At 41.9% G+C, this 10,961-nt stretch overlaps 2 protein-coding genes and 1 pseudogene across 3 annotated transcripts; 2 read left to right on the top strand and 1 right to left on the bottom strand.

The window, feature by feature from the left end:
• Positions 1–683: 683 nt before the first annotated feature.
• LOC129182625 (uncharacterized) lies at positions 684–4,592 on the top strand (annotated as a pseudogene).
• Positions 4,593–5,282: 690 nt separating this feature from the next.
• LOC129182888 (uncharacterized) lies at positions 5,283–7,370 on the bottom strand. 2 transcript variants are annotated; one of them, XM_054779526.1, is made up of 3 exons: positions 7,219–7,370; positions 6,136–6,400; positions 5,283–5,984 (listed from the first exon to the last, which is right to left on the bottom strand). In XM_054779526.1, the coding sequence occupies exons 2-3, from the start codon at positions 6,397–6,399 to the stop codon at positions 5,310–5,312; spliced, it is 939 nt and encodes a 312-aa protein (XP_054635501.1). In that variant the 5' UTR covers position 6,400; positions 7,219–7,370; the 3' UTR covers positions 5,283–5,309. The 2 variants fall into 2 exon arrangements, with proteins under 2 accessions (XP_054635501.1, XP_054635500.1); XM_054779525.1 differs by lacking the exon at positions 7,219–7,370 and adding an exon at positions 6,683–6,826.
• A 279-nt stretch (positions 7,371–7,649) lies between these two features.
• ndufb6 (NADH:ubiquinone oxidoreductase subunit B) lies at positions 7,650–10,528 on the top strand. The gene is made up of 4 exons (XM_054779196.1): positions 7,650–7,918; positions 9,118–9,210; positions 9,286–9,330; positions 10,396–10,528. The coding sequence occupies exons 1-4, from the start codon at positions 7,739–7,741 to the stop codon at positions 10,459–10,461; spliced, it is 384 nt and encodes a 127-aa protein (XP_054635171.1). The 5' UTR covers positions 7,650–7,738; the 3' UTR covers positions 10,462–10,528.
• The last annotated feature ends 433 nt before the right edge of the window (positions 10,529–10,961 follow it).

The raw sequence follows: 10,961 nt of genomic DNA, 5'->3' as shown, positions 1-10,961 counted from the left end.
TCACTTATTTATTCATGAGAGGAGGCTGCCTACAAGGCTGAGAAGGAACAACGCCACGGCCTGGCACAACCCAAATGTAGAATTACAGTAGTCCCTGTCGTGTTTTTTATGCTGATGTTCTGCTGTTAATGCACAGAAAGTGTGAGTTTCTGCAGTAGGAGACTGACTTCAGGGTGCTGCACTGTCTATTAAGGTAAGGTCATTTAAAAGCGCATTTGGGTACATCATACCTGACCCCTTTTCCAGCTTCACAATGTCAACCACCACTCTGAACACCAGCAGCGCCGGAGGACCTCCACGGCACCCTATGGCTTTCTACCACGGCAGGGGTCTCAAATTCATGGCCTGTGGGCCCTTTGTGGCCCGTCGAGTCACTTTTTGTGGCCCGCGACTTGTCAAAGGTTACTGTAATACGGCCTGCGACAAGACAAGGTTACTCGGATGCACACATAAGCCTACACTGAACTAAGTGAGTCACTTAAAAATTGTTTTTCTATACCGCTTGTCTTCATTAGGGTCACAGGTAAGCTGGAGCCTATCCCAGCTGAATGCAGCAAAATATAAACTCTGAAATTATTTGATTCACCCTATCAAGATGTTGTTGTGAGCCATGTATCGCGAGTTACATCGATATTCCCAGCCCTACACCCAATACTTGATGCGGCTCTACGCCCCCAGGTAAAATGTGTTTGAGACCCCTGTACTACGGCGTCAAGGTATTCAACCTGGTGGTGGGCCTGGTCATTTGGCAGATAGCCACCAGGAAGAGCGACGCGTCCACCTCCAACATCTTCATCCTCAACCTGGCTGTTCTGGACGCCTACTTATGCCTGTTGATGCCCATCGAGCTCCTCCAACACCCTGCGGCTCGACACGCGCATCTGGTACTTGCAGGGGTTCACGTACGGCGTCAAGGACATGAGAGTGCTCTTTTTGGTGAGTTGAATATACAGTGTAGGACTCTAATGTTGGCTGTGTGGAAGATCAGGGTTGGGTTCTGTTCTAAGGAATGATAGTAATTTTTTTTTCCCCAATATTTTTAACAGCTTAATCAGCTCTTTGCTGATTTGCTGAGAGAAATCACATGGTTCTCATTAAAATACTTGGAAAGCCAACATTTTAACCACTCTAATAATCATTGCAGTACATTAGTTCTTAGATTTGAAATATTTTTAATGATTAGATGTAATTTAATTTCAATATATTTTGTAGAAATGTTTAATAATAATTTTACTAATTATAATACTAGACTACTAATACTAATTTTAAAAATACAAGATTTTAAATTACAATTTCATATTTTCATCATTTTTTAAATAATAAATTATTGTATAATGTTTCAATATATTTTCATTATATATCTATAAAACTCCTTCCTGAGCCACCACCTTATCGTGGTAAAGGAGTTTGCGTGTCCCAATGACCCCAGGGCTAAGTTGTCGGGGGCTTTTACGCCCCTGGAAGGGTCACAGGTCAAACTGGCCTACGGGAGGAACCAGACAAAGAGTGGCTCAACATATGAAGAGATACAACTTTGGACCAAGATTTCCCTCGCCCGGATGTGGGTCACCGGGCCCCCCCTTTGGAGCCAGGCCTGGAAGTGGGCACGATGGCGAGCGTGGTGGGCGGGCCTGCCCCCATGGAGTCCGGCTGGTCACAGCCCGAAGAGGTATTTTGGGTCCTTCCTCCCATGAGCTCCCCACTCGTGGGAGGGGACACAGGGCTCGGGTGCAGAGTGAGCTGGGTGGTGGCCGAAGGTGGGAGAAGCTAGCTCTTGGCACGTGGAATGTCACCTCTCTGGTGGAGAAGGAGTTGGTGGAGAAGTTCTGGCTAGATTTAGCTGGACTCACCTCGACGCACAGCAAGGGCTCTGGAACCAGTCCTCTTGAGAGGGGTTGGTCTTTATTTCACTCTGGCGTTGCCAGTGGAGGTGAAAGGTGACGGGCTTGGGTGGCAATTCTTGTTGCCCCCCGGCTCAGGGCCTGTACTTTGGAGTTTAACCCACTGAACGAGAGGGTAGTTTCCCTTCGCGGAACGGCCCCTCTGATATGAACCCGAGCGGTGTTTTGTTTTTGGACTTCTGTGCTCGTCACAGATTGTCAACGGGCTCCGATGGTGGGGGAGGATGCCATCAGACCTGGCAGGCCCAAACATATTGTGAGGGTCTGCTGGGAACGTCTGAGTCCCCTGCCAGAAGGAGTTTCAACGTAATCACTATGATTATCCATCCATTTTTTATGTTGCTTGGCCTCACTAGGTTCCCTGTGGTGTGCTGGAGCCTATCCACTATGATTATATTTGTAATAATACATACCGTAGTATTGTGTCAACTAAATATCACAACATTTGGTGTTGGGTGTGTGATCCCAGACGGCTGTATAAAAGCAATGCTGTGGGTATCGGTGGTTAGCATGTTGGCCACTTAGTCAGGAGATCAGGAAGACCTGGGTTCGAATCTGCATTGGGCATCTCTGTGTGGAGTTTGCATGTTCTGCCCGTGCGTGAGTTTCCTCCCCCATTCCAAAAACATGCATGTTAGGTACATTGGTATGTCCATAGGTATGAATGTGAGCGTGAATGGTTGTTGTCTATATGTGCCCTGCCATTGGCTGGCGACCAGTCTAGGGTGTACCCCGCCTCTCGCCCGAAGTCAGCTGGGATAGGCTCCAGCATACCCGCGACCCTAATGAGGATAAGCGGTATAGAAGATGAATTAATGAATGAATGATTTCTTAGTCATTATTATATTTTATATAATATATGAGTATAATATATTTTATTTTTTCATGTAATATAATACAGCAAAGGAAATACTGTTACATATATTGAAGGAAAAGTATATTCAAGTACATTATATTAGTATATTTAAATTTAAATGTTAAAAAAATGTAATGATATTTTCTGGAGGGAACATTTAGATTTTCCATTTATCTCAAAATAATAAAAAACAAAAATTAAAAGCACTGAAGTAATTGAAGAATATAAGTGATTTAGTTATATTGGTTGTATGAATAATTATAATTAAGTTATTATAATAATTATCTAAATTCTAACGTTAGAATGAAAAAACAAGCTTCCCTTTTTTAAAGTTATTATTAAAGACAAAGTTAAATTTGCTGGTATTTATTAGTCTGTTGTATAATTTCTTAACTTTTTAAGAAATGTCGTTTCTTCAGGCGTGTATCCTTGTAGCCTTCACCGCTACACAGCCGTAGTGCGCCCCGTACTGTTCACCGGCATCCGAGACAACAAACTCTGCATTGGCATATCCGTGGTGGTCTGGGCTGTGATAGTGGCCTACGCCCTCACTAAGTCCATCCTGGCATCTATAAGCATCAACTCTGTCTTCAGTGGTGTCGTCCTCTTCGCCTGCGCCGTCATGGTCATTGTGCAATGTCTCTATCATCTGGGTCCACCCGGCCAAGAGGAAGGCCCTCAAGATGGTGCTAATCATCCTGGTCATCATCGTTGTCAACTACCTACCGCCAGTGCTCATGCCCTTTGCACCCTACTACTCCTTAGTAGCGCTCCGCTGCCAGATTAGCATCAGCGTCTACTCCATCATACACCTGAGCTGCAGCATCAAGCCACTTTTGTATATCAGCCAGATGACTTGCATTGGAATCAGGTGCTGTGGATGCTGCAGCATGCTAGGAGACCGCATCATGTCAATGTCTGATAAAGCTCAGTCTTCATTAAGATTCATTATCCATTGTCAAATCATGTTTTTTTCAAATTACTATTTGAAACATTTCAAATGTAGATTCTGCAGCTGACTGGTGTGAGCAAGATGATGCAAAAACAACAGAAGATTCGAATAAAGCGTGGGAGTAGTTTGAGATGACAACTACTGTACTGGTTTTCTAATATGGACATTTGGGGTTATTTATGATGTGCCTTGGGTAAGGAGTTCATAAAACTCAAGATTCACTACGTTTATTGATATGGTATCCACTTTATAGCACATTTTATAAACACTGTTTCCAAAGTGCTGCACAGACTACCATAAATAATAGGAAGTAAAAATAAAAATTACTATGGTAAAATCTAATAAATAAAAAAAAACAAAGACATTTAGAACTATTAAAATATATAAAACAAGAAGTAAAACAATAAAAGCAATAAATAGAAGTAGGTAAAAAAAAATAAAATAAAAACTAGGATAAATAAAACAAAAAAAAAGAATAAAAGACACAGAGGATCAAACAACTCACGCCGAGTAAAAGCAAGAGAATAAAAGTGGGTTTTAAGACGAGACTTCAAGCATTCAATTATGGTGGCCGTTTTTACATGAGGGCGGAGAGTGTTCCACAGCTTGGGGCCAACTACAGAAAAGGCCCAGTCTTGTCTTGGGCACCACTAGTTGGAGCTAGCTTTTGGACCTCAATGTGCACACTGGAGTGTAAATTTGGATGAGGTCCGAGATGTATTGGGGGGCCAGCCCATTCAACGCCTTAAAAACAAAGAATAAAACCTTAAAATCAATTCTAAAACAAACAGGCAGCCCGTGCAGGGAGGCTAGAATTTGGCTGATGTGCTCCCTCTCTTTGGTTCCTGCTAAAAGCCGTGCCGCAGAGTTCTGGACTAACTAAGCGAGAGAGTGCATTGTGGCTTATTCCAGAGTAAAGCACATTACAGTAGTCTAGACGTGAAGAAATAAAAGCGTGCATGACTTGTTCGAAATGTTGCAAAGAAAAAATTTAATTTTAGATAAAAGCCGATTGAATGATTTTACAATGGTGTGAAATCTGTTTTGTTTAAAATCACTCTATTATGACGCCAAGGACTGTAGGACATACATGGATTTTGAGGGGGCCCCCAAGTCCAAAAGGGCACCGGTTTCTCTGAGCAGGATACCTTCAGTCTTCCCCTCATTGAGCTCTAAAACTTTTTGAGCCAACCAGACCTGGATGTCGCTTAAACACTTGAGAAGGGGTTTTTTCTGAGTGGAAAGTAAATTTGGCATCGGCATAAAAATGAAAGGAGATGCCATGCTTTCTGAATATTGCATAAGTGGGACCAGGACTCAAGAATGGACCCTGGGGGACTCCACAGTCAAGGGGGGCGGTGGATGAGGTGGTACTGTATCCCCAAATCCCACAGTAAGGCATCTCCCTGACAGGTAAGACCTGTGCCAGACCGAGTGCCACAGCCATCTTGTTTACATGTATTCCACAGGGGAAGATATGAACGTCTTTGAACGTCGCCTTGTGATTGGCTGAGCAAATGTAGTTTAGTCCAAACTATTAAATGATCACCAACAAATGGTTTAAAAAGTGGATTTTAATGACAACCTCAATGTTGAATGTTTAACACTTCTGGGTAATTTTGGCATACATCTCCTCCAAACTCTCCAAAGATGCTTCTGGCCCATCTTCTGATGTGACATAACCAGGATACAAGCGGAAGAATTGGTGATGTGCTGATGGAGCGGTGTGATCGCTCTCCCTGAAAGAGGGTGACTGCAGCAGCGGTATTAACTTTGCGTGAGCATAATCAATCTCAAACCCCTCAAATATGAGCCCGACTCCCCAGGCACCTAAGCCCTTCTCCAGAAGATGAGACACCTTCCGGGCGGCCACCACCAGCCCCTCGTAATCGCTTCTATTTAGGCGAAATATGTCTGACGTCAACGGTCGGCGTGGGACGAGCACAGTGAAGCCAGGAGAGTTGGGGAAAGGAGTGAGAAAGGACACATGCCATTCGTCCTCCCACACTCGCCACTGTGGCTCTTCGCCCCGAACAATGCGAGAGAAAAGGCCGGGGTGAAACTGGTTGTCCCCCAGGAAGGTCAGATTGGATGGAGCGTCTGGGTTTGGGAGTTTGGCTCGGATCCTGGATTGGATATCGGTTAGGCGGGAGTCACTCCATCGTGGCGCAGTTTTGGAGGTGCAGTAGCCTGGGTCATGAGGGTTGTGCTCCTCGTCTCCTGCCAGTTGGGGGCGCCACTCTGCATCCAGGCCGTGGAGGGGGAGGACCCGAATCTGATCGGCGACAATCATAACTTGAAAACATCAACTTTCTTTCAGCTTTAAAGTAGGTTGTGTGTATATACACATATATGATTAATCCCTGACTGAAACTGAACTACTCCATTTAAAAACAGTTGGTAAACTGGTCATAAGAGGTGCACACCTGAGCAGGTTTGTCCACCAGCGGTCTAGTGACCAGCGCACACCTCTGCACCTGGAGTTTATCGCACAGCAGCTCCGCCACAGCTCTTGCCCCCAGCATCCAAGACAAGTACTCCGCTTCCTCCAGGTGGAAGATGCTGCCTGCCAGCGTTCCGGGTATGCGGCGCTCCAGGATTACACAGCCGGGGGTCCAAGGTCGGGAATGAAGGTAGGCCACCAGGCGCTCCGACTCCCAGATAATATGACGGGGGAGATTGCCGGACATGCTTTGACGTCAGGATGTTAAGAGATTATTGTTGTAGCAATAAACATAACATGCGAAAGTTTCAAATTTTAACTCAAATATAAATACATTGGACGAGTTATCATAAAAGAACGTCATAGATCAACAAACTAGTACTATTCAAACTAGAACAACGCGTATATTGATGACGCCATGAGGCCAGTTGACCAATTGCATGAGAGTTAAACGCTACTACAAGTATTAACAAGCTTGGTGAATGACTGCCTTGAATGGACCTCTCCACACAATTATTTAACTAGCCTACCTTCTGATGGAAAACCTCGTAAACTGCATGTACAACGACCTGTTTTGTGTTCTTTCGTGGGGTAATGTCGCGTAAAAGGCACAAAGAGCAACAGACACTAATTTCGTCACTTCACGTAACAAATGGGAAGTGAAACTATCATTTCTTGACGTACATAACTTCGTTCTTCTTTGACGCTGATTTTTCTTTTAATGCCTTTATCGCCCCCTGGAGGACTGCAATGTAGAAAATATACTGCGTTCTCTCCACTCGGAATTCGAAAATAGATATTTCCACAGCAGATATGTAAAAAAAATTCAGCAGATGTTATTTAAAATAGCATGTAAACCCCTCTCTTAACATCCTAAACTGCATAATTGTGTTAACTATGAATCAGCTTCTGCAAAAAGCACTGTTCATATTTAAAACCGGTTTTTCGAGTGTCCTCAAATCATCCATGGCGTCACTTGTGTGTTTTGTAAATACATAGCGTGAGACATTCAGTGTTCTCAGTGGTTTAAATGTACATATTTAGTTGCAAATATATAAAAACATACCTTGATGTTATCAAGTAGTGATGCTGAGAAACTGCGAATTGCAGCGTTAGTTTCCTTACTTTCGTGTGTCCAACCACTACCTAGTGTCCATACAAGTCTTTCGCGTCTGTGACGTTAATAGTGCGTGTGTTCTCTTTGTTGAGGAGGATTTAGAAAAGAAAGACCCGTAATGCCTCACGGTGTCATCATCCACACAAAATATTTATTGTTATTACTATAATTGGGGACTGGGTCACCCCGGTGACTGTGTCTGATGTATGTAAGACCCGAAACACCCTGTGATCCCTGGATATTGTATTGTGCAGGTTGCACCACAAGGTGTATTTTACTGCAATACAAGTTCAGTTTATGTATATGTATTATGCATTATGTTTTTTATGTATACTGCATTTATCCAGCAGGTGTCGCCACTAAATTTACAGAGCAGTTGAAACACAATCTCGCTTCCTGTTGTTCGCGACGTCCTCCATGGTGTCATTGTAGCTTTAGCTGAGGTTGAACTTCCAATAACTAATAAACAATGTCTGGCTACACTCCAGACGAGAAGCTCCGTGTCGATCAGCTCACGAAGCTCCGCAGGCAGTGGCTGAAGGACCAGGAGCTCAGCCCCAGGGAGCCTGTCGTTCAGGCTAAACCTCCCGGCCCCGTTGCCAGGTTTTGGGCAGGTTTTCTGGAACCCAAGAGCCTGTGGCGGCTTTACGTGAGTACAATGCTAGTAGCTAGCTAGCAGCAATGCTAACACTTTACCTTGTGGATACAATTAGGTTTATGTCAGCATTTTTTGTTATTTCAAATGTACAGCCTCGAATTTGATTGCTAAGAATGTTTAAGTATGCCTCGCCTAACTTAACAGGTTAATTTTGCGTAATGTTCTCATAATCACTGTTGTTAATGGTCTACTATTTATTTGTTACTGCAAGGAAGTGCCAAAGTGCGGCACGGGGGCCATTTTTGGCTATGCAGCTCGTATTTTATTGGTCCCTGGGATATTAAAAAATAAATGTAATTCGTTGTTCGAGTGCATTCACATTTCTCATTTGAGAGATTTGCTATACACATCATACAACCGATATCCGACATTGTCCAGCCCTTCATTACAGATACCAATATAGACATGAGCTCTTTCCTCAGACCAATGTCATGTAATGAACACATTATTGTTCTTCTACTGGATGTATTTCACAGATTAACACTGTTGTGCAAAACAAAACAAATACTGCAATATACAATACAAGGTATAGACAAGGGGCCCAAAGACTGCACTGGAGTATTTTTTTCTGTGGTGTGATATTAGATTAGAAGTAATGAAGAATGATGTCTTACTCCCCCCTCGCATAACCAGTGCTTTATGTCATGTTCCACATGATAGCTTAGACTTTTAGTTTCCATCTCCGGGAACCTTTTGGACGTTTTTGTATAATTTATATCCTCTGTTGCATTTCAGCTGTGAAAAAGTCTACCATAGAAAGGAAAGTATCACAAGTGTGAAGACGTCATGTTGTTTTGGGTGCGTGAGGTCGTCTGACAGTTTACAGAGGCGTATGATTAACTGAGACAATTTACTTGATTTGCTCACAAAAGTACAAGTGTGAACTCAAACCACATCGCACTAAATTGACCAACAAGTATCGTTTTTACATTTTTGATCCGGACCAGAGTACGGGACTGCAAGTGTGAAAGCACCCTTAATGAGACATATCATTAGATATTACATTAATATGCTTTGTCAGAAGATGTGGATGTTTTGTTCAGATACAGTAGCTTAGCATACATTGACCTACATTGGTCTGATTTTAGCATCTTGAATGTACAAAATGCATCCTTCAATTTTTCTCTATGCTTGCCCTCGATGGGAAAAGTTTGGTCATGTCGTATTTACAGTATGTTTCTTCTTCACAGACGTACAAAGCCTACAAAGGTGGTGTTTTCACATTAACACGTTTGTTGATACCAGCTTGGGTCGTCCACTACTACGTGAAATACCATGTTGCAGTAAGTTAAAGCGACTATTGACGTTACATTTGGTATTAAATGCCACTAAATATGTTTTGTTTGTGTCCTTCACAGCAAAGGCCCTATGGCATTGTGGAATTGAAGCCCAAGCTTTTCCCGGTGAATACAACTAATTCATTTCAACTCAGTATTTCCTGTATTTTATATATTGAAAACTTACATTTTTGTGTGTTAATTACTTGGTATTTGACCATTCTTAAACTGTCAAAGCAATATGTTGTATTGCCACAAATAGTGTCGTCCTCTCTAACTAATGCTGTACTCCATTTGAGTGTCATCCCCTTGAATAATTACACCCCATGACTCATATAAATATACATTTTCACCAAAAGTTCTCCTATTCTAGTATTTTTTTTTACCAATTTTTAATAGTCTCTGAGGTCCCACAATAGTTTATTGGAAGTATGCTGTCCAAAATCGAAGGAAATTTAGTGGTTTAAGTATGCCCTACTGGAAACAGGCCATTTTGTGTGTCTGTAGCTTAAATGTTAATGAGCTGTGTTTGTCAACGCCTGTCTCTGATAGAGTGTGTGTCTCCGAGAAGCACTACTGTGTAGTGTATCCACTTGTAACATATACACTGTAACACTTATCCAGTGTAATAGTTGCCAGAAACCACATACAACATCGTAACATTAAGGAGAGGGACAAGAGGATAATAGCATAGTTACCTGAGCCACTGCTAACATTACACTCACATTTTAATAGTGACCATATGCTGTTAGCCTATTCTCTGAAGAAAAACAAAGGGATCAAACTTACATCTTTCACATCTGTAGCTGACTGACAGGCTTTATTTTAAGAACTTTAAAAGCAACCGTTTGAGTGCGTTTTCTCTTAAAAGTGACAGACCTGATAAATGTTTTTCATGTTTGTTGCTCATAAACATGCAAAACAGCGACATGCGTTACTGGCAGAACATCATTTGAACAATCACTTTTGCACAATAGACCTTTTTTAAAGAAAAAAATAACATACACGGTCTACACAGCGGACACTGCATTTGTAAACTTGAAGCTTACAGGGGAATTTGAAGAGAAAGAGCTGCTGGGCAGAGCATCCTGTAGCAGAAGCTGCAACAATATGAGGAAATACAGTGTGGTTGTTACACAGTTTGATCTCTCATAAAATTCCCAATTTATATACTTATATATTTTTTTTTAGGGTGACATGATTCTGGAGACGGGCGAAGTTGTCCCAGACCTACCTGAAAGCCACGGTCACCATTGAAATGGAAATGTACTGAGTATTTGTTGTAAAGAACTGTGAATATGCCATTAAAAATATTAATAAATCATGAATTGCTATGAACCGTTTCTATTTCAAAGCTGTACAATGTAATTGGGCATTTAAATCACATTTAGTTTATCCACAAACGAGTACAGTAATCCCTCGTTTATCGCTGTTAAGTGGTTCCAGACTCAACTGTGATAAATTAATTTTCGTTATATGTGAATCAGTGTTAATAAATGTAATGTATTTGTACTTACATCATAGAAAACTTTTTTAAAACCTAAATACTTTTTTTTAACATTGTTAGAGCCCTGTAGACATGCAATAACACCCCATAATCACCTTTACTCTCATTTAACCAAATATAGTAAACATAATACTGTACTACTGACTAGTTTCCTTATTACCGCAATTCTCCAAAATTATCTAGAAGCTAGTCAACATCACTTTGGACAAATTTATCAATAAGAATGAATTATTTCCGGATAGCCAATACG

The sequence above is a fragment of the Dunckerocampus dactyliophorus genome, chromosome 6 (genome assembly GCF_027744805.1).
Source record: "Dunckerocampus dactyliophorus isolate RoL2022-P2 chromosome 6, RoL_Ddac_1.1, whole genome shotgun sequence".
Lineage (NCBI taxonomy): Eukaryota > Metazoa > Chordata > Actinopteri > Syngnathiformes > Syngnathidae > Dunckerocampus > Dunckerocampus dactyliophorus.
Note: the sequence above shows the minus strand (reverse complement) of the source record. Positions and strands in the feature narration are given on the sequence as shown.